Here is a 23,817-nt window from a genome sequence, read left to right as displayed (position 1 = left end):
AACCACTGCACCAAACTGGCAAACCTATTTTAAGGGTTTTAAATTATCATACCTGCAAACAACTTGAGCTCCTTAATAGCAATAGCACTTAGATTTATATACCGCTACGCAGTGCTTTTACAGCCCTCTCTAAGCGGTTTACAGGGTCAGCCTATTGCCCCCCAACAATTTGGGTCCTCATTTTATCGACCTGGGAAGGAGGGAAGGCTGAGTCAACCTTGAACCCTGGTGAGATTCGAACTGCCAAATTGCAGGCAGCCAGCAGTCAGCAGTAGCAGCTTGCAGTACTTCACTCTAACCACATGCGCCACCATGGCTCTTGAATGAATGAATATTAATAATAAACGTGAGTTGAAGACCGTTCCGTGTTTCCATGGGACTCTAGGAACTCAGGAATGGGCCACTCCAGTGTCACGGGCAAAGTCTCCAAACCTGCTTTCCTCCTCTGCTCTACTCCCCTCCTACTAATGGGTGAGAAAAGGTCAGCGCAACCTGGTGGTTTTGTTCGGTTTTAGGCAACAAGGCAAATGCAACAGGAGAGACCTACCTTTGATGGGCTGCCTCCACATTTACGTTGTCCATAATGTTTTTCACAGTCTCAAGGATCTGTTTAGCTCTGATAGTGTGCTGCTCAAACTTGGTTTTCACAGCTGACTGCGAGATACACTCCTGCGAGGGGCCCAAGCCACAACACACATTACTGCAATTCCGTCATCAAAACACTGGGGAATTTCGAGCTTTTCAGAGAACGCTCTGATGCGATCAGAGGTATACATGGGTATAAAATAAAGCAAAGGGGGTGGGGAGAAAAACAAAACACACAGAACCACAACAAAAAAAGGACAAGCAGTAACCAAAACCCCAACTCTAGAGCAGTGAAATCCTGCTCCCTTTTACAGTTCAGCTAACAGTAATGTGTAGAAAGTAAAAAGAACGATAAAGGCAACAATTAACCAAAAAAAATTCCACTTAACGCCAGCAATTGGGAATCTCAACAGAATTAGCTGCTACGGGTGATTTATATTACGGTTTGGATGAACTCCTGAGAAGCTAGTGGGAAAATGAGGAGAATGCATATATTGGAGGTGTCCGAGGGATATGTAAAGCACATAAGTGGGAGGAGCTTCAATTTGCACTACAGGGCTGCCATTTTGAGTTTTTGAAAGTCTGCAGCTAGAAGTAGCAGTAGCACTTAGACTGATGTACCACTTCACAGTGCTTTACAGCCCTCTCTAAGCGGTTTACAGAGTCAGCCTATTTGCCCCCAACAATCTGGGTCCTCATTTTACCCACCTCGGAAGGATGGAAGGCTGAGTCAACCTTGAGCCGGTGAGATTCGAACTGCCAAATTGCAGTCAGCCAGCAGTCAGCAGACGTAGCCTGCAGTACTGCACTCTAACCACTGTGCCACCACTGCTCCTGCCAGTGCTTGCCAGCTTTGGTTTTTGAATGATATGGATCATGATTTAATTAGGGCATTTGTCGGAACCCTGACAAATGAACTAGTTATGGCTTCATGCACCCATGGTTACTGCTCCAGGAGGGTCAGAGGTGGTATTCAGCATTGCTTCTTGTTCTACCCTCAGGTTCCTTGGAGAATAGTTTGACTCCCTCTTCTTTGTGGCAACCCCTGAGAGATTGGAACACTGCTATCATGTCTCCTCTAGTCCTTCTTTTCATTAAACTAGACATATACAATTCCTGCAACCGTTCTTCATAGGTTTTAGTCTCCAGTCCCCTAAATCATCTTTGTTGCTCTTCTCTGCATTCTTTCTAGGGTCTCCACATCTTTTCTACATCGGGGCGACCAAAACTGAATGCCATATTCCAAGTGTGGCCTTACCAAGGCATTATAAAGTGGTATTAACACTACACGTGTTTATTCACCTGTTTACCAAGAGAGAGAGTTTATTTTCTTATTCACTGCATTCTCCTAGACTCTTGAATGTATCCTAACAGAACTTAAAATTGCAGCGCGCACTCTCAACCTTAATAAGGGTTACCGGCCAAAAAAAAAGAGAGAGTAAGAAGCAAAGGAGATATAAAATAGAAATAATAGACAAGAGCCATTACGCTCGACGAAGTAGATCTAGAAATCAGTAATGAAAAAGCAAGTGATTCACACGAAGAAGAGCACATTGTTAGAGCTAGACGAGATTCGCAGGAAAAGTCCAATTCCAGGTCAGCAAACAGGTTGAAGAGGGCAGACTATACAACAAACAAGTCCAGAGTAGGAAGCTATAAGAAACATTAGCCATACCTCAGGGTTGAAAAAAAGAGAGAAGATAATAAAAGCAGACAATCAGTTCACATGATCCCTCTCATTGACAAGATCAGGACAGAGAGAGGTCTGTATTGGAGCAGGAAAACCTTTCAGCCAACACTTTAAGACAGGGGTGTCTAAATTTGGGAACTTAAAAGACTTGTGGACTTCAACTCCCAGAATTCCCCAGCCAGCCATGCTGAAGTTGAAGTCCACAAGTCTTTTAAGTTCCCAAGTTTGGACACTCCTGCTTTAAGAGTTCATCTCTAGCCAGGCCCATCTTCAAGAGGTCAGTTGAATGACTTGGCTAGCAGGCCCTTTCCCTGGATTTTGGGCGGCCTGGCTTAATACAGGTGTTTGGCTTTCTAAACTGACCGCCAATCCTAAAGCAAAACAAAAAAAAGGACAGAACATTTCTCATTATTTCCTTCAAGGCTATCAATCACAAGTCCTCCAGGTCTTAAGAGACGATAAATAAGAGCTGTGGTGGCGCAGTGGTTAGAATGCAGTAAGATAAGTAAGTAAGTAAGACATGCTAGTCATTCCCAATTTTAGGGGGCGGTGCTCATCTCCGTTTCAAAGCCGAAGAGCCAGCGCTGTCCAAAGACGTCTCCGTGGTCATGTGGCCGACATGACTAAACTCCGAAGGCGCACGGAACGCTGTTACCTTTCCACCAAAGGTGGTCCCTATTTTTCTACTTGCATTTTTTACATGCTTTCGAACTGCTAGGTTGGCAGAAGCTGAAACAAGTAATGGGTGCTCACTCTGTTACGCGGCGCTAGGGATTCGAACCGCTAAAACTGCCGACCTTTCTGATCGACAAGCTCAGCATCTTAGCCACTGAGCCACCACGTGCCTATTATACAGTACTGCAGGGCTAACTCACTGCTCACTCTGGGAGTTCAATTCTCACTCGGCTCAAGGTTGACTCAGCCTTCCATCCTTCCGAGGTGGGTAAAATGAGGACCCGGATTGTTGGGGGCAAATATGCTGGCTCTTTAAACCGCTTAGAAAGGGCTGTAAAGCACTGTGAAGCGGTATATAAGTCTAAGCACTATTGCTATTTTTATATAGCAGATGTGATCATTTATAGCAACACCCCTTAGACACATATACCGCTTCACAGTGCTTTACAACCCTCTCTAAGCGGTATGCCCCCAACAATCTGGGTCCTCATTTTACCGCGGAAGGATGAAAGGCTGAGTCAACATTGACCCAGTTAAGATCGAACTCCTGGCAGTGGAATGCAGAGTTAGCCTGCAATACCGCATTCTAAGCACTGCGCCACCAGTTCCCTGCAGGATGCTTGGCTATTTACAGTTGGTTAGTTTTTCTCCTGAAGACGTCCACAGCCTTTTATCCTTTTTCAAATTGGCCTCCACTCTACCCACCCTGCATTTCTCCACTCTTCTTAGAGATGCTGAGAACTGATTTTCATGCAAAGAGAAGATTCTGGGTTGTGTTTTCTACAAAAGGTGTTAGCAAAGCATTCATAACACTACAGGTTTTTTTGAGAGAACACTCAAGTTCCTTCTTAGTCAAGAATTTTAATCTCTGAAGCTGGGCAAGACCTGAATCAGGGAAACGTGATTGTCGTACATCTCTTCCTCCTCCTCCTCTTTTATTTCTTAAACAGTGTTTGCAAACTACCTCAGTCAATGGTGATGCTGGCTGGGCTGCCACAAAAAAGACACGCCATGATATGACATGGTGGCATACACCACAAGACCAATGATAGTCAACAATACATATAGTCACATGGTCATCCAGCTTCTCCTTTTTTTTAGCCAGCCTCACTGAAATAAAATGGCATTAAACGTCTGATGGCAGCTAACAAGGATCAGACTAGTTCCTATTTTGTGAGAACTGCAACGCTTCTTCTGTGATGTCTCATATCAACCTTTGCTGCCTTCTAGAACAGGGAAGGAAATGGCGGTCATCCAAGTTTTCTTACATTACAGTGAAGACCATGCTTTACCATTGCCTACTAGTCCCACAGACCCCAGAAGCATTTTAAGAATGATTATATATGTTTGTGTGTGTGTGCATGTGTCCCAGCATAACTCTGAAACGCTTCGAGCAATTTCCCCCAAACTTGGTACACAGAAGACTTACTCCCTGGAAATAAATACTGTGTGGGTGTTCTGTTAAGCTACAGCCTGCTGTGCCTTAAAATGGCTTCTACTGTACGACCGTAAAATGGCTTCTACTGCACAGCACAGGGGAGTTGCCATGGTAACGGCTTCACAGTACTCCACAAGGGGGCTCCCTCTGGTAGGGGGAAAATTCAACATTAGAAATTATATTTGATCTGGATATTTCCCCCCTATAAATAAATGCCCGGGTAATGCCATGTTATCAGCAGTAGTTCAATATAAATTCACTCTTAGCTGCCAAGTATCGGATACAGAAATACATCCGTTGTTGTCATATTCAGAGTAAAACATGGCGGGCAGAGAGAAAGAGGTCAGTTACGTCATGTTTTTATGACTGAATCTAAAAAAAGAAAAAATAAATTGGATTTCCGCAAGAATAAAACTGCAGCCCTGGAGAACACAGAAATATAATAAGCCTAACCTAGAAACATCTACGATAGAAAAACAGTTGGATTCTCTTGACTTTCCGATGAACAAGATAGTCACTGGAAGAGAACAGAACTACACGTTGCACTAATGTGCAAAGCTAGCTGAATGTAAGAGTCATTCATAATTATTTGAATGCAGCTCTCTTCTGGCTCTCTAAGAAAACCCACCAAGCTCAAAATGCCTTTATTTCTGCAGATAATCCTGGAATGGACAGATTTATGGATGACATAGGCTATATATGCATAGGTCCACTCAATCTGCTTTAGACACTCTGGAGGTTTACCTCAAATATTTTTTCAAAATGCTGGAACTCCTGGAACCGTGTCTGAAATCCCTCAGCGATTGCGCCACCTACAAGAGAAGACAAAAAAGTGGGTGAAGAGACAATTTCTTGAAGCTGCATTAGACTTAGGATTGACGGGTGCTTCAGGGGTGGAAAAAAAATAGACAACCTTCAAAAGATGTTAAGGACCATCACCGCTAGAAAGTGGACCTAATTTGCAATCTGTCAGGGTTCCAAGAAACACCCCTAACGAAAGAAGACTCTGAGGCTCAAGTTTCCCCAAAGATCCATTTTATTAGAGATGTCATATTGGCACATCTGGGAAAACCCGAATCTGAAAGCTTTCAGGTTTTCCCCACCCAAGTGATTGTTCAAGTCACTGCCCAGCTCCCACATGTCCATCACATCATCCAATCAGGCGCCATCCAACACTGGAGAAGCCTCCCAGTCACACCACTCCAGGCGCAGGGCAAGGTGTCCTCGACTCTTGGAGAAAGGAATGTTATTTTGACTACATTTCCCATGCTCCATATAACCCCCCCCCCTCCCAGTTTCCCACAGCATTAAATGTGGCAGGCCTGAAGGCCCAAGGCAAAATATGGCTTCCAGGCCTGACAGAATACACACCTCCTTCAGGCATGCCCTGAGCTTTTTGCTTCCTTGCACTGAGAACTTCCTTGGCTGAAACAAAGAAAATTCGGTTTTGGGCTTCAGAACGGTCCACAACCCTGAGCTCATCCACCAAGAAAGTCAGGCAACGCTCCATGTGCTGTTTGCGTACCTGCAGAATGACAATGATAGTGCATGGGATCATCAATCAGTCTCCCATCCATTTACAAGACACAAAAAGCAACTTCTAATTTCTCTGTACTGCCTCTGTACTTTGGGAAGAAAATCTCTGAATTCATAAGATTTCCTTGACTGTCGCCTTAAATCAGGGGTGTCAAACTTAAGGCCCACGAACTGGCTCACAATGCCTCTGCAGGCTTCCCTAGCTCCATTTTTGCTGGCAGAGGGTTGCAGGAGGCTGTCACAGCCAAAAACGGAGCTTGGGAGGATGTGCACAGCCCTCCTGAGCTCCATTTTCCCTGACAGAGGGTTGCAGGAGGCCATCACAGCCGAAAACGGAGCTCGGGAGGATGTGCACAGCCCTCCTGAGCTCCGTTTTCGCTGGCAGAGGGTTGCAGGAGGCCGTCACAGCCAAAAACGGAGCTCGGGAGCCTATTTTCACTGGCAGAGCCTTCAGGCCACCACAGGCACCCCGGACACAAGTGACGTTGAACTGTCCTCACCCCCCGCGGTCAAATACAACCCTGATGTGCGACCCTCAGTGAAATTGAGTGTGACACCCCTGCCTTAAATGAATGTAAGGACCTAAGTGCCACTCTAAGCACCCATCAACTCCTTTTCCCAAGAAAATGACGAATCCGTAACTCACGTCCTCCATGTATTCAGGTTCTGACGCAGAAGCATCCCAGCGATTGTTCAGGATGAAGATGTTTGGTTTAGAAAGTTTTTCGTTCACTTTGTGGAAAAAATGTTTCTCCTAAAATAGAGACACAGATATGGATCTCGATATAAACTCGTCTTTTTATGACCCTGTAATCCCTTAATTCAGGGTAGAGTCGATATAGACAAACACAGATCTATTGAAAGAGCTTTTGGGGAACAGCTAGTTACTCATCAATTTGGCAAAGAATACGGCTTCATTACTTTCCTTATTCTGCAGAGCTGCTTCTAGGAGGCCCAAGAAGAACTGTTTACAATCGTTTTTAAGGATGGATGACTGAAATAGTATTTTATCGCCCCTTTTTATTTTATTTTACTTCCAGTCTTTCAGATTAGACAAGCCCTAGACAAGCCACCGAGGAGTTTCTGAACTTCACTTCAGAAAATAAAGATTTCTGAGTTTTTAATTGACTCGCAGATCCAAAGAGTCATAATTCTGTCTGGGATCCAATTGCAAAGAAGATACAAACAAGATCTTCTAACTTCATTCAAATTGATCATTCAGCAGCAGGTAGCTAATCGAAATTACAGTCATGTTGACATTCGATTTACTTTCTGTCCCAATAAATTTCCAAAACATCTGACGTTTTACTTTGCAAAGATGATACTTTCCAGCTGTGCTACTTTTCCACTGTGTAAAATCTTCCAAAGGAACTTAAAATTGGAAATAATCAGAAATGAAAAGAAACAACTATAAAAGATAAAACAGAGAGCAAAAACAGGAGTCCCTAAAAAGCTCCCATCTAATTTAGTTATACCCTATAATTGTATCCTATAATTTATACCCTCCTATCTGAGCCATGGTGGTGCAGTGATTAGAGTACAGTACTGCCAGCTACTTCTGCTGGCTGCTGGCTGCCTGCAGTTTGACAGATCGAATCTCATCAGGCTCAAGGTTGACTCCGCCTTCCATCTTTCCAAGGTCAGTAAAATGAGGACTCAGATTGTTGGGGACAAATATGCTGACTCTGTAAACCTCTTGGAGAGGGCTGAAAAAGTACTGTGAATAGGCAATGGCAATCCCTGCAGCCTGAAACAGCTGATAGTCGGGAGGACGAATTAACCAAGTATCAGCTGCTTGTGCTAATCAGGCTGTGCTGAAGCTGAAACTGAAGTGGTTAAATGCAGCACTGCAGGCTACTTCAGCTGACTGCAGTTCTACAGTTCGGCTGTTCAAATCTCACCCGCTCAGGGTTGACTCAGCCTTCCATCCTTCCGAGGTGGGTAAAATGAGGACCTGGATTGTTGTTGGGGGCAATATGCTGACTCTGTAAACCACTTAGAGAGAGCTGAAAGCCATATGAAGCGGTATATAAGTCTAACTGCTACTGCTATTCTTGTGCTAAACAGGCTGTGCTGAAGCTGAAAACAAGCTGTTTGCTGCAATGAGGAAAGTTGCGGGATGCAGAGGCCAAAGGGTGAGGGCCAGTGGGCAGGCGGAGCTACATTTGGTGTATAAGATGCAACCAAATTTTCACCCTCTTTTAGGGAGAAAAAAATGTCTCTTACACTCCAGAAATATGGTAATTCAAGATTTCCCTCCTATGGGATCATATTTAATATCAGCTAACAGGAATATTCACGATGCTAGCTTAGAAGGGTGACGGGTGTAGTAGAATAATGCAATTAAACGCAGGTAATGATCCTTGACAGGGATATTTTATACCTATACTATATTGCCCAAAGTATTCGCTCACCTGCCTTTCCTCGCATATGAACTTACTGTAAGTGACATCCCATTCCTAATCCATAGGGTTCAATATGACGTCGGTCCACCCTTTGCAGCTATAACAGCTTCAACTCTTCTGGGAAGGCTGTCCACAACAGGAGTGTGTTTATGGGAAATTTTGACCATTCTTCCAGAAGCGCATTTGTGAGGTCACCCACTGATGTTGGACGAGTTTGCATGGCCTACCACTTCGTGGCTGAGTTGCTGTCATTCCCAAACACTTCCACGTTCTTATAATGCAGCTGACAGTTGACTGTGGGAGCGAGGAAATTTTCATGACTGGATTTGTTTCATAGGTGGCATCCTATCACAGTTCCACGCTGGAATTCACTGAGATCCTGAGAGCGACCCATCCTTTCACTAATGTTTGTAAAAACAGTCTGCATGCCTAGGTACTTGATTTTATACACCTGTGGCCATGGAAGTGATTGGAACACCTGATTCTGATTATTTGGATGGGTGAGCGACAGGGGTGGGTTTCTCGCCCCGTTCCAACCGGTTCGGTTGGAACGGGGCTGGCGGCATCCTCGTGCACGCGCACAGTGCACGCATGCGTACTAGCGTCTGTGCGATGCTCCAGCTGCTCTTGGAGGATCGCGCAGGCGCTGTATGCGTCCTGTAAATGCGTGGAAGCGCAGAACTCGTCAAAACCGGGTAAGGAGCACGGGTGGGCCCTTCGCCGTTCCTGGAAGTTACTTACTTCTGGGTTCGCCGACCAACCGGTTCGCAGGGACCGCTGCGAACCGGTTGAAACTCACCCCTGGTGAGCGAATACTTTTGGCAATATAGTGTATGTGAATTGTTGGATCAGTTGCCTCAAACTTAGAGGGTTCTTAAGACTCTTAAAACAAGATATGCTTTCTACTTTGAGAAGAGGAAATGTGAATAAAAGAAATGAAGGGCTCACTTTAAAAAATGGTGAAGACTTACTGTATTCATGAGGGTTGACTCTGAATTAGCAACCAAAACAAAAACATCGGCATCCAGGCAGAATTTGTCAATCCAGGTGTCCAGCTCTGTGGTGACATCAGTACCTGGACTACAAAATGAGGGAAGGGAATTATAGATGGAATTTGAAAAGGTAGAAAAATATGGAAAAACATCTCGCAATCATAGCTTAGTAAGATAAAGTCTGAATGTGTTTTGGGCTGTACATAGAACATCCTCAGAGTTGGAAGGTACTTTGAAGGTATTCTAGTCCAATCCCTGCTCAAGCAGGAGACCATATAGTATTCCAGGCAATTGGCCATCTAGTCTCTTCTTAAAAGCCTCTAGTGATGAGGCATCCACAACCTCTGAAGGCAAGCCATTGCATTAATTGTTCTCATTGTCAGGAAATTTCTCCTTAATTCTAGACTGCTTCTCTCCTTAGTTAGTTTCCATTCATTGTTTCTTGTCTGGCCTTCAAGTACTTTAGAAAATAGGTTGACTCCCTCTTTTCTGTGGCAGCCACTCAAACATTGGAAGACTGCCTATCATGTCACCCCTAGACTAGACATACTCAATTCCTGCAACCATTCTTCATATGTTTTTCTCTCCAAGTCAGGGGCGAAATGCTACCGGTTCGCCCCGAACCAGTAGTAAAAAATGCTAAAAAGTTTTTTAAAAGTTATGACGATTAGCTGCACGACAATCAGCTGTGCCTGATTGACTATGAGGTTCCTGCTTGTTGCAGGGGCCATTCTGCGTGAAGTCCAGCTGTTTTCACATTGTGTGTGTGTCAGTTGTGCAGCCATGCCCACCCGGTCACATGACCACCAAGCCAGGCCCACAGAACTGGTAGGGATTTTTTTTTTAAATTTCACCACCGCTCCAAGCCTTTAATCATCTTTGTCGCCCTTCTCTGCACTCTTTCCAGAGTCTCAATAAACAAGTCAAGAAGACTTCCCATTCATTACAATTTCTTTTCTTTTTGGATCCTATGATTCAACGTTTCTGAACAAGCCAGGATATTAAGCTGCAGTCTAGAGTTGGCTTAATCGCTTAGTCTTTTCAGAGACTGGTTTGAACAATGAAACAATGGGAAGCTACAGCCAAGACGGAGTGTGTGTTTCAAAGGAAGACACCTTGGGAATGAATCCAAAAGAGTTGTTATACCTGTCTACTAAGACCAAGTCGTCTCTCAAGAGAGCACATTTGGTTTTAGGCCAAAAGACATGAACTAAGCAACCAGCTTCTAAGTCTTTATCCATATGGAGTGCGTGAGCGAGCTGATTGACTGTCTGCAAAGGAAGAACAAGTTAGGATAAGGTCAGTGACATGACAACTTGAAGACACTTGAATATTACTTGAAGCAGCAACAAACCACCATATAAGACGCACTCAACCATAAGGTGCAGATTAACTTTAGTGGAGGAAAACAAGAAAAAGAAGATCTGCCTCTGCCACCAAGCATCCATCCGGTATTCATCTGGCTAGCATCCTTGCATCAAACAGCAAACAGCCTGGTCAGCTTCAGTACATTATTGCAGCCCCAGCACATGGTTCATTGGGGCTGCTGCTGCCGCCGGGCAATGCCATTTGCTGCTATCGCCACCACCATTGGTCAGCAGTGAACAGCAATGGCAATCCTCACCACATAGAACAGCTGATTGGCGGTATTCTGGGAGGTCAATCCAACCGCCGATCAGCTGCTCGGCTGCGAAGGCTCCAGCGTTCCCCGGTGGCAGTGGTGACAGGCACCAACCCCCCTCTCGCACCGTAATATTCACTTTGTAAGACGCACAGACATTCCCACCCACCTTGGGGGGGTGGGGAGTGCATCTTATAGGGCAAAAAGATGGCCTCCAGGCTATTTACTTTCCTTGTCCGAAGCCCCCTGGGAAGTTTGGAAATGGCGACCATGTGACCCTGCAACCATCGTAAATACATGCCAGTTGCCAAAGCAACCAAATTTGGACCACGTAACTGTGGGAAGGCTTCAATGATCGTTGTGTTATAGGTCACTTTTTTTCAATGCTACTGTAATTTCGGATAGCGACTAAGCAAATGGTTGTATGTTAAGGACTACCAGTATGCTGGCTGGAGAATTCTAGGAGTTGAAGTCCACACCTCTACAAGTTGCCTAGTTAAGCCAACACTGCTCTGCACCATTTCCTATCACAGAAAATACAATTTTACAGATTTTGCATCAAACCCTCTGATCTTTTTTTTAAAAAAAAATGGAGAAGCTTTCTGTGATAGTGAGAAACCAATCCCTGCTTGTAAAAAGAGGAACTAAACTGCTTGTAGCTATGACTACCGACTTTTCTACCAAACATGGAGAGGAATACAGAGATGACCTTGGAGCAGATATGAAACAGCTGTTAGCAAAAGATGAGCTCTGCCAGGAAAAAGAAATCTTCAATTGTCCTGTCTCGATGCTTTTGGGTATAAAGGAGACGGGAGAGGAAACTCCATCAACTTTTCAACATTTTGTTATTTGAGTCGATACGGATAGTCCTTGACTTCCATCCAGAGTTTTGCCCCCCAAATTTATGTTGCTAAGTTAGTAACACCATTATTAAGGGAATCTGGCTCCCCCATTGATTTTGCTTGTCAGAAGGTTGCAAAAGGTGACACTGCCACCATCATGAACACATGCCAGTGGCCGAGCGCCTGCATTTTGATCAGGGGATCATGGGGAGGCTACAATGGTTGTGTGAAAAACGGCAAATAAGGCGCTTTTTTTTCAGTGCTGTTGTAACTTTGAGCAGTCACTAAACACAAGGTTGTAAGTCAAGGACTACTTCCTCTTTTGTTTTTTTTGTTTTTAATTTTTAATTTTTTTATTAACATGTAAAATACACACACACAAAACTTAAGACGTACACCACATTTACACAATACAATACGAACAGGAGCTTCCTGTTCTTTCTAATAGCAATTATCAATCGATACCGCTCACCTTATATTATTTCCCCTTCTATTGTATTTCATTCGGATTTCACCATTCTTAACCCTCTTATTTTACTCATAACTATTATTTTTTGAGTTTTGTTGCATTCCTTCATTGATTCTTGTTTCTTTCCTCCATCCACCTATACCATTTATCCCATATCTGGTAGAATTCTGATTCTTCTTTTCCCTGGATTTCTTTAGTTAGTTGGTCCATTTCAGCACAATCCATAACCTTTCTTATTATTTCATCTTCGCTTGGAATTAATTTGTTTTTCCATTTCTGGGCAAAGGCAATCCTTGCCGCTGTAATTATATGTAGTATTAAATACTGGATTTCTTTTTTGTATTTCGCAGACATTATTCCTAATAAAAAAAATTTCAGGTTTCCATTCTATTTTAACCCGTTATTGTCTCCAGCCAATTTTTGATCCTTTTCCAAAATTTGTTAGCCTCCTCACAGGTCCACTATAAATGGTAATATGTTCCGAGTATTGATTTGCATTTCCACTATTTCCTCTTTTGATGACCCCATAATCCCTTGTGGGGTGGAATTTGGGAAACTGAATAGAGGAGAGTGTTTACTGGCCAGATGCCCTTCCTGTTGCCAATGAAGAGTCCTCGTCCCCCCCATAGCAGATATATTCTCATTGTGTCCAGAGAAATATCTCCCTCTACCTAGGATCAAACTCACAGCCTCCAGATTGTGAGATGAGAGCTCTACATCTAGGCCACCATACCTCTCTAAATCAAGGACTACTGTTTTGATAAAATACTGCAGAGTTCTTCTTTTATCTCCCAGGGTGCCTGTTTCCTGACCTGCCTTATTTCAAGGGGCTACCAGCAAAAGAGCCGTGAGGAAGACTCACCTTGACGCTCTTCTTTTCGTCTGAGCCTTCAGTCATCAGGTAAGCTTTATCACCATCAGTTCCTTCTACGCTGAGAAAGCAGTTCGTGGTGTGCCCAATGCCACTTGGCAACACTTTGTCCCACAGCATTGCATTGATCACAGAACTCTTCCCACTGCTGGTTCTGTACGACAGAGCAGGAAGAGAACGGAAAATAATGAATTTTTAAATCAAACACTGCAGCCAAGATTATGAATTGTCTGGGCAATAATTCCAGATGCCAGTCTGGAAAGTCTTGATTCTGAAGCAAACTGTGTACATTTGCTACCTTCATCTCATATATCCTCACCATCTTCATTAATGGCCCCATAATCCCTTGCGGGGTGGAGCCCGGGCAACTGAATGGAGCTGGCCGGATGCCATTCCTGTCACCAATGCGGAGTTTTGTTCAGCAGATACAGTCTCAGTGTGCCCAGAGAGAGAAATGTCTGTCTCTACCTTGGATCAAATTCACAGCCTCTTGATTGTGAGGCAAAAACTCCACCTGTAGGCCACTGTAACAATCTTATATATCAGTATCATTACCATATTTTTCGGAGACTGATATAATCTACTCAGAAATCATATTGTACAAGCATTGAGTGAAAATTGGCTACGGAACTGCACTGGGGTGACTCTTAATTCTGAGCTTAACTTCCCTGTGAAGTATGGTTTTAATGACTTCTCAGGTAATGTGTTTTAAATAATTTAAAACGTATTTCCCAAGAGAAGAACCTCACCCATTTATTCCCACAAATGGCAACTCCTTACCTGCCAAAAAAAGCTACTTTCATATGCCGTCGTGCTAATACTTCACCAATTACGGCCAGCTTGTTTTTATAGGCTTGTATTTTTTTAAGTTCGTCCATGGTAGCTATGCTTTCAAGCTGTGGGTTTCTGTGGGTTTCTGTCATCGGAGAGAAAAACAAGTTATAGAAGGCTACTGCAGTACTACAATACTTTTTCCATGCAATTTTACTAAATCCATGCAATATTAAGGGAAAACATTTTCTCAAAAAGCTGCCTTGTGCCAATACTATGAGTTTTCAAAGGACTATGCGCCAGGACCTGCCAGGCTGAGGAGAATGGAGTGTCAAACATTTCTCTAAACTTAAGTTTTGAACAGGCAAAGTGGGAACTTGCTCTGGCTCTTTTTCTCATTTTGTCTGAGCCAAGTAGCGGACACAGCATATAGTATATCACAGAAGTGAGTGCACCCCTCTCACATTTTGTAAATATTTAAGTATATCTTTTCATGTGACAACACTGAAGAAATGACACTTGGCTACAATGTAAAGGAGTGAGTATACAGCTTGTAAAACAGTGTAAATGTGCTGTCCTCTCAAAATAATGCAACACACAACCATTGATGTCTGCTGGCAACAAAAGTGAGTATACCCCTAAGTGATAATGTCCTAGTAGCTGTTTTCCTTCCCTGATGTCATGTGATTCATTAGTGTTACAAGGTCTCAGGTATGAAGGGGGGGAGCAGGTGTGTTAAATTTAGTGTTATCACTCCCATTCTCCCTTACTGGTCACTGGAAGTTCAACATGGCACCTCATCGCAATGAACTTTACGAGGATCTGAAAAAATGAATTGTTGCTCTACATAAAAATGGCTTAGGGCATCATTTGGGTAAAATGTAGAGATGACACAGAAATATGATTTGCATTTTCTTTTACTTATGTCTTTTATGCTCCTTTCTAACAAATATCCTTATTGTTCTATATTTTGTATTTTATATTCCGATATGGCCTAACAGTTCATCAATAAAGTATTATGTGTCACACAGTTAGTCAGATGTTTTGAATTCTGAATTATTATTGTCTGTCAATTTTTAAGAAGCTCCTAATATTTAATTGGTGTCACTCAAATCGAAATTCTCTGATGAAGCACTACAGCTATTAAATGCTGTTTAGGAGCCACAGAATGCCGTCGATATAGTTTACTTGGACTTCAGTAAGCATTTGATAAGGTAGACCATAACCTACTACTAGATAAAGTAGAAGAATGTGGGTTGGACAGCATCACCACCAGATGGATTCGTAACTGGCTGACCAACTGCACTCAACGTGTAGTCCTCAATGGAACTGCATCTACATGGAGGGAAGTATGCAGTGGAGTACCCCAAGGCTCTTTTTTAGGCCCAGTACTCTTCAACATCTTCATCAATGATTTGGATGAGGGAATAAATGGGGAACTCATCAAATTTGCAGATGACACCAACCTGGCAGGAATAGCCAACACTCCAGAAGACAGGCTTAAGATACAGAAGGATCTTGACAAACTTGAACATTGGGCACTAACTAATAAAATGAAATTCAACGGTGAAAAGAGTAAGGTTCTATATTTAGGCAAGAAAAACGAAATGCACAGGTACAGTATAGGTGGTACCTTGCTCAATAGTAGTAACTCTGAAAGGGATCTTGGAGTCCTAGTGGACAACCATTTAAATATGAGCCAGCAGTGTGCAGCAGCTGCCAAAAAAGCCAACACAGTTCTGGCTGCATAAACAGAGGGATAGAATCAAGATCATGTGAAGGGTTAATACCACTTTATAATTCCTTGGTAAGGCTACACTTGGAATACTGCATTCAGTTTTGGTCACCACGATGTAGAAAAGATGTGGAGACTCTAGAAAGGGTGCAGAGAAGAGCAACAAAGAGGATTAGGGGACTGGAGACTAAAACATGAAGAACGGTTGCAGGAACTGGGTATGCCTAGTTTAATGAAAAGAAGGACTACGGGAGACATGATAGCAGTGTTCCAATATCTCAGGGTTGCCACAAAGAAGAGGAAGACAAACTATTCTCCAAGCCACCTGAGAGTAGAACAAGAAGCAATGGGTGGAAACTAATCAAGGAGAGAAGCAACTTAGAACTGAGGAGAAACTTCCTGACAGTTAGAACAATTAATCAGTGGAAGAACTTGCCTCCAGAAGTTGTGAATGCCCCAACACTGGAAGTCTAAGATGATGTTGGATAGCCATTTGTCTGGAACGGTATAGGGTTTCCTGCCTAGGCAGGGGGTTGGACTAGAAGATCTCCAAGGTCCCTTCCAACTCTGCTATTGTATTGTATTAATATGAATCCATTCTCAAACCCCCTCTCTGCCACTCAGTTTCATAACCTAAATCTTTTTAATACTTCTGTGACATTAGAGCCGTTAATCAATCAAATGAAGCTGAGTCCATGTGTCATTCTCAGGCCAATTAGAACTAAAACAATGATTCAAGAGATAATAGGTGGACAAAGATCAAAGCACCAACATTAAAGGTAAAGGTTCCCCTCGCACATGCGTGCTAATCGTAGTCCTGACTTTAAGGGGCGGTGCTCATCTCTGTTTCAAAGCTGAAGAGCCAGCGCTGTCCGAAGACGTCTCCATGCTCATGTGGTCGGCATGACCAAACGCCGAAGGCGCACGGAACGCTGTTACCTTCCCACCAAAGTGGTCCCTATTTTTCTACTTCCATTTTTTACGTGCTTTCGAACTGCTAGGTTGGCAGAAGCTGGGACAAGTAACGGGAGCTCACTTTGTTACGCGGAGGTAGGGATACGAACCGCCAAACTGCCGACCTTTCAAACAACAAGCTCAGCATCTTAGCCACTGCGTCCCATGCACCAACATTAGTAAGATACAATTAGCTTGAGGCCTTTTTCCGGTTATAAAGTGTGTTGAGGCACAATTTTTTGGCTATTTCTTCCTTTATAGAGTTATTATAAGAAACAGAAAACCTGCCAGCAATTTATTGGCTGACCAAAATTTAAGGAATCTGATATTCGGCTTGTGGCACTGTGTACAATAAAACATTTGTGAATTTTAACTACTGTTAAAAGAGTGATGAAACAAACACCTTCCAAAGGGACACCACAGGAATATTCCAAAGTGTGAAACACTTCTCTTTGAATCATTTAAGTTTTTGCGAGGTTCATGCAGCTGCTCCCTATCTTCCCGTACATGGGCCAGTGCAGCTGCCCTCCGCCCCCCCCCCCAACCCTTACTCTCCCCCAAATATGCATTCCTTCTCCATCTGGACTTAAAACCAACCTTCAACAAAGTTTGCTCCTTCAGTAACAAAATTCAGTAGTTCTTCAAAAATGGCAGTAATTGTCTTCTTGGCCAACACAAAGTGTTTGAGTGGAGAGGTATTAGAGTCCGCCATGATGGAACTGAAATGATATTGAAGTGAACAATCAGGTATTCAGCTGGAAACCAGGAGAGTGTAAGTTGTAGTTCTGCCTTCGGCACGGAAGCCGGTGGATGACTTCTGACCAATCACCGAGAGACAGTGAGTTCTAGTTCTGCCTTTGGCATTAAAAACTGGCTGGATGACTTTGGGTCAGTCATTTCCCCTCAGCCTAACCCACCTCACAGGTTTGTTGTTGTTGTTGGGAAAATAGGAGGAAGAAGGAACATTAGGTATATTCACCCACTGGAGTTATTTATATAAATAATAAAGGTCAGACATGAAATAAATAAATCCCACCCAGAAAATGTCTTCCATGGTCATAAACAGAGTTTTAACTCCATGATGACCTGGGAAGAAACATGGCTGGTTAACTACCTGTCCAAAGGGAGATGGAATTCTAGATAGACTGATAAATGTATCCACAATGCTTCTTCCAGCCCCCCGTCAAAGCAAATATGAGAAGTCAGGGGACAGTTGAAACTGACACCATTTTGGTGAACTCCATTTGTGTGTTTTCCTTGATTGTGGGAAATGTATGGATGTATGAATGGATAGATAGATAGATAGATAGATAGATAGATAGATAGATAGATAGATAGATAGATAGATAGATACCGTAGATAGATAGATGATAGATAGATAGATAGATAGATAGATAGATAGATAGATAGATAGATACCGTAGATAGATAGATGATAGATAGATAGATAGATAGATAGATAGATAGATAGATAGATAGATACCGTAGATAGATAGATACCGTAGATAGAGATAGATAGATAGATAGATAGATAGATAGATAGATAGACAGACAGACAGACAGACAGACAATCAATTTTGCTATGTAATCTCTCCATAAAATTCCCTCAGACTAAATATATATTTTGTGGCATTTCGTGCATTCATTTTATTGTGGATAATTGCCATACCTCGGAGAGGTGGGGCAAGGTGAGATACATAAATTAATTCATAACTGTAAAATACATTAAAAGTCAGTGTAAAACCAGACATCCACTTCAACCAACCTAGATTCAGCTTTTAATTCAAGACAGATATACAGTTAGAAGACCAAGCAGTTACTCATATTTATCTTGTTTGTTTCTAAACCCAACAGCTAATTTTTTCACCTTAGAATGGAGTTCTCCTTCTGCATATAGTATCAATATTTGAGGGGGGAATGAAATGCAAAGTAGCTGAGATTTGGTACCCTCGTTTTAAAACACCTTATTGTTTAAAACTGTCAAACAGTGGTTGAAACTGACTAGCTTTTTCAGTCCAGGATGAAACCAGGAAAATGCAGCAGGGCTAAAAAGCTTTAGAGTCTTATTTTCCCGGTGCCACACTGACCTAGATACTCAGAGTGTATGCGCCCTGCCTACTAGCACCGCCAATTTAATGCTGTACATGGAATCTCTTTTCCCGGAAATGGATCGTGTTGCAACAGTGGCTAACCAACCTGTGTTATTTGAAAATATATTAGTATCAAATTAACAAATAGTGCACAAATGCTATTGATGCTGCCCAAATTAAGATGTCTCATTCGAGGAAACGAAACTTTCATTTCCATACAGCCTAAAACAGAAACAAAGGAGTATGCAATAGCAAGGAACAGCTTAAAATATTAATCAGAGCAGAGGCAGCAGAGGCCATGTCTCACACATTAATTCCTAACACTAGTGTGCTGTGATATGTGCAAAGCACAAATCAAAATTAAACCCATATGGAATGCAGTCCAATGGTCAAAACTACTCCCAGCTGGACTTTGACAAAAAAAGATAACTTGTGCCACACATTCAGAGCATATTACTTTACAGAACGTTGCTAGGAAGCTCACATCTACTTCTCTTACAGCTATATTCTTGTATAGATCTAATGTCTATGCTGGGTTTTCCAAAGTGCCAATATTGGCCCCAGGGGACTATTTATTATTAGTAGTAGTACATTAAAGAAATAGTGATTAAATTATTGTCTTATAATAAATGTTTGGGGGGGTCAATGAGCATTAAGGAGACAATGAGCAGAAGAGTTTGGTCGACCCTATTTTTCAATTGCAGCAAGTAGACAAAAATAAGGATGAGGAGCTAGCAAACTATTGAGATATCCCTCTGGAAGTTCAAAAAATGTAAGAGCACAATCTTTGGTCTGCAATTTTTTAACTGATCTGCCTGGTCTTCTCTCCCATCCAGAAGTTTCCATCTGTTGCTCCTTAAAAGCAAGACGGGTTTTCTGGCTTTCTGGCCATGAGCTCACCAGACTGCTTTGCTCTCCCCAAGGCAACATCCTCCCAAAGCCAAGTTTCAAGCCAAGGATGGGTGGGATGGCGTGGGGGTATCCAGGGCCAGCTTTTTTGCAAAGAGACTTTTGGTCAAAGCTTTAAGGGCATTAAGCCTTGGCAAAAACAACAACAACAATAACAACCCTTTTCTCAAGAGTTGTAAACTTCAGAACGACCAGAAAACTTTTCACTGCTTAGCCCTTAGCAGTGAAAGGTGTGCAAGAAAAAAACACAACCCAAAACAACAGAAACCTTTTAGATTGAACCCCGCAATATCAGCTGTCCCCCTTTCTTTTGGAAACGACCCCCCACACAAAAAAACAGCTGCCCCCTAAACTCCCTCACCCACCCCAAACTGATCAGATTTTTTTTTTTTAAAAAAAGAAATATATAAGTGACTGCAAATACCTCGACCTCTTCCCCCTGGAATTTCAGGCTTGGGGCTGCTCAGGAAAGGTGGGAAACCAGGAAGCGAGGGAAAGTTCGGGCTGACACCCCCTCTCCAGAGACTGGGACTACAACTCCTGGACGCCCAACCCGCTGGGCACTGTAGTCCAACGCACCTGGGGGAGAAGCACGAGGTGGAGGGGGGGAGAAAGGCTGCCAAAACGAAGCCCTCCCCCCCACGCCCGCGCTAGGTTCCACCAATGAGCCCCTTCCGCCTCACTAATTAAGAGGAAAGGGCTAATTAACTACCCCCCCTTTACCTGGCGGGATGCGCGAGGGTCTTTGGCAGGACGCGCGGGGCTCGCGCCCCCCGCTCCAGAACCTCAGAGGCGGCTATGTCCCGCCTCCCGCTCTCGCCCAATCACGAGGAAACGGCGGCCACTTCCGGCTCCTCTTCCCACGCCGGCTCTGCTTTTTGCCTCATCTTTACTCCCGGTACTTACGCGCCGGGGTTTCCTCCCGCCCGGGGGGGAGCATGCGCAGGACGCTTCGGAGTGCTATCTCGCGGTCTCCCTCGCCTTCTTCGTACGACAGCCTGAAGTGTAGTGGGGATCCAAACTCTCTTCCTCTTCATTCCCCCTTTCCCCGTCCCCCCTTTCTCTGCTCCTTCAAAATCCGGACCCGTACCAGGTGGCAGTAAACAGAGTTTTAAAGATTTTTTTTTAGGGTACCGTTTCGTGACCGTCTGGATTTTTGCAGCCAGATAGCATAGGTTTATCTTAAGAGGCCGGGGTAAATGGAACTGCCATCTATTTCAGGTTGCCGTGTGACTGCTGGCTATGCGGGGCAAAGGACAGTTTTCTCCAACCTGACTGTCCACGGAGATAGATATTGGAGTTGTAGTTGAGTCCAATTAAGGGTTTATGTAAAGCAGTGTTATCTTTCTCTCTTTTTTAAAAAAGAGAGAAAGAAGATTTTATGTAGATAAAACTATAGAAAGATACCGGTAAAAGAAAAAGCAGAAAAAGAAAGAAAATGTAAAAGGATGAAAGAAAAAGAGAAAGATGAGAAAAAGGAAAGAAAACTAAGATACCTAAAGAAGTGATTTTCAATCCTTGTGGCAGTTACAAACATAGCAATTGCCTATATAATATTGTCTTCCAATATTACAATCCTGACTCTCTTCTTCCCATAGACAAACTTTTAATCAATAAATCCGGAATCACCAGTTCATTTTTGTCCATTTTCAGAAAAATGTCCGTAAAGGGCTTTTAGTCTTTTATATAAATAATTATACTTTCTTAATCAAACAAGCCAATTTTGCCATTTCTGCAACTTGGCATCTGTAAGGCGAAGTTTCCAACAGCTATAAGATGGGTGGACTTCAACTCCCAGAATTCCTCAGCCAGCCCAATGTCACGTGCCCAGATTGAGAGACATTGCTGTATAAAGCAGTGTTTCTCAACCTTGTCAACTTGAAGATGTCTGGACTTCAACTCCCAGAATTCTCCAGCCAGCATTCGCTGGCTGGAGAATTCTGGGAGTTGAAGTCCAGACATCTTCAAGTTGACAAGGTTGAGAAACACTGGTATAAAGCGTGTAGTAGTTTAACGTAGAAGCTATTCCTTAGCTCCATAAATGCACTTCTCTTTTTCCATGAAATACACTATTAAATTTAGTCGAAGAAAAGAAGCCAGGATTTCTTAGGGTTTTTTCTTCTCTCTCATATAGACTGAAAACAGCAACAAAGACGAAAACAGCTTATTTCCTGAATGGGTCTGAGATAGTAGACTTTTCTTCCAAATCTTTTGGAAAATAGAATCAGTAAGATAATTTGGATAAAGAAAATAGTCTCCAAAGTTTTAGATTGATATTAGCTTTTTAGTGTTGCTTTCTCTCCTTTATGAAGTCTTATCTTTCCTGCCATTTTCTCTCTTGGGTGTCCTGCTTACATATTAATGTTACTGGCTTTTTTTATATGTAGCTTTAGGCTTCTTGTAAATTGGCACATCCTTGATAAAGCTTGTAATTTGTTAAATGAGGTTTCATTTATTTAAAATCTGTACGGAAAACTCAGACACAGGAGAGGTAGTTGTTGGTTAGAAGGCTCATGGAGCTGCTAAATCTGTTGGCTCATTAATCTGCTAATGACCTCAGGATGTGGAGGTGTCTAGAGGCTACAGGTAGCCCTGATCTCCAAATGAATTCCAGGCAATAGGACAAAAGAACTCCTAAGCCTCCAAGGCTGAAACTGATAAAGCCTATCTTTAGATAGGGAAATTGGCAAATATCAACAATCTAAATAAAACTGGGGATGTGGGGGGGGGGGATCTCAAGATATTAGAAGTTCCTCATTTCATTAAGAGATTTCTTCACACACCTCTATCTGAGGTCACAAAAGATAAAGATTGCAAAATCCCCACAGGGAGCCAAGCTGCATTTCCTCCCTACCAAACCAGATGTGCTTTCTAGTTAGAGAGGCTATGATTTTCCACGTTTTCCAGGAATAACAAAGACTTCTCTATCAAACCAACCACTTCCAAACTATATTATGTGGCCAATTCCTAGATTAGGCTAGATTGTTTACCCAGTTGGTAATTCCTTGATTGGGTTATTGCTCATTGCTTATCTGGGTTTTAGTGGCTGGTTAGGAGTTATTGTGGTATGTTAGCTTTTGGATGATCCCTTTTTTGAATGTCTATGAAAATTCTCAGTCATCCAGGTCACGGTTGTCCCAAATAAGCTTTTTCAAGAGGAAACTAGACTTTCTGGTTTTTCTTTCAAAACATTTCTCTTTTGAATGGTACTATAGAACATAAAATAGGGCTGAAAGGGATCCCAAAGATCTTCTAGTTCAACAAGGCAGGCAACCTTATGCTATCCTAACTAAATGGCTGTCCAGTCTGCTTTTTAAAACCTCCATTATTCCATTAATTGTTCTTACAGCTGAAAATCTCTCCTTACTTCCAAGTTAGATCTCTCTTTAAAAAGCACCCACCCATTACTTCTTGTCCTGCTCCCTGGTTGTTTGGGGTCAATCCTCTCTTTGTAACATCCCCTTAAGTACTGGAAGACAGTCATCATATCTCGTCCCAATTCTTTTTGATAGGCTAGACCAGGGTTGTCCAAACTTGGGAACTTTTAAGACTTGTGGACTTCAACTCCCAGAATTCCCCAGCCAGCTATGCTGGGAGTTGAAGTCCACAAGTCTTAAAGTTCCCAAGTTTGGACACCACCTCTAGCTCCCTCAACAGTTCATCATAAGATTTAACCTCCAGATGCTTTATCATCTTTTTCTTTTCTATAGTTTCTAGAGCTTCAGCATTTTTTTTCATGGTGACCAGAACTGTATGTAGTACTCCATCTGTTGCCTCACGAGTGTGGTAAAATAGCAATAGAATTTAGACTTATATGCCACTTCACAGTGCTTTACATCCGTAAGATGTGTAGAGTCAGCATATTGTCCCCAACAATCTGGCTCCTCATTTTATTGATCCCAGAAGGATGGAAGGCTGAGTCAACTTTGAGCCTGGTGAAATTCGAACTGCCAAATTGCAGGCAGGCAGGCAGAAGTAGTCTACAGTACTGCATTTTAACCAGTGTGTATGTATGAATGAATGATTTTGTATGTATATGTGGTTTAGTTCTATGTGCCTGTTGATGGCTGATTTGACCAAGCGCCAGGCTTTCAGTAATTCTCTGGAATTTTTTAGCTTCATCCAAAAGTGGCATATCTCCTCATTCAAGAACGTTCTGTCATGATTGGATTTTTCATATGGGGAAAACAGCTATCTTTAGACAACGGGAATGATGGACTTCTGTTATGTGTTTG

At 42.8% G+C, this 23,817-nt stretch overlaps 1 protein-coding gene across 3 annotated transcripts in view; it reads right to left on the bottom strand.

The window, feature by feature from the left end:
- The window catches only part of MFN1 (mitofusin 1), a 30,702-nt gene extending 10,269 nt beyond the window's left edge, over positions 1–20,433 (bottom strand). The window contains exons 1-10 of one of the 3 annotated variants that reach the window (XM_032225221.1): positions 20,007–20,433; positions 17,182–17,303; positions 13,905–14,040; positions 13,116–13,278; positions 10,468–10,592; positions 9,301–9,409; positions 6,571–6,678; positions 5,760–5,913; positions 5,133–5,200; positions 548–669 (exon numbers count right to left, since the gene is read on the bottom strand). In XM_032225221.1, coding sequence (XP_032081112.1) covers positions 548–669; positions 5,133–5,200; positions 5,760–5,913; positions 6,571–6,678; positions 9,301–9,409; positions 10,468–10,592; positions 13,116–13,278; positions 13,905–14,040; positions 17,182–17,296 — 1,100 coding nt within the window. In that variant the 5' untranslated portion in view covers positions 17,297–17,303; positions 20,007–20,433. The remainder of the gene's footprint in view (positions 1–547; positions 670–5,132; positions 5,201–5,759; positions 5,914–6,570; positions 6,679–9,300; positions 9,410–10,467; positions 10,593–13,115; positions 13,279–13,904; positions 14,041–17,181; positions 17,304–20,006) is intronic. The other 2 variants (XM_032225222.1, XM_032225220.1) reach the window with 2 other exon arrangements.
- Positions 20,434–23,817: the final 3,384 nt, after the last annotated feature.

Source organism: Thamnophis elegans, chromosome 10 (assembly GCF_009769535.1).
Source record: "Thamnophis elegans isolate rThaEle1 chromosome 10, rThaEle1.pri, whole genome shotgun sequence".
Taxonomy (NCBI): domain Eukaryota; kingdom Metazoa; phylum Chordata; class Lepidosauria; order Squamata; family Colubridae; genus Thamnophis; species Thamnophis elegans.
This window is presented reverse-complemented; position numbering and strand designations above follow the sequence as displayed.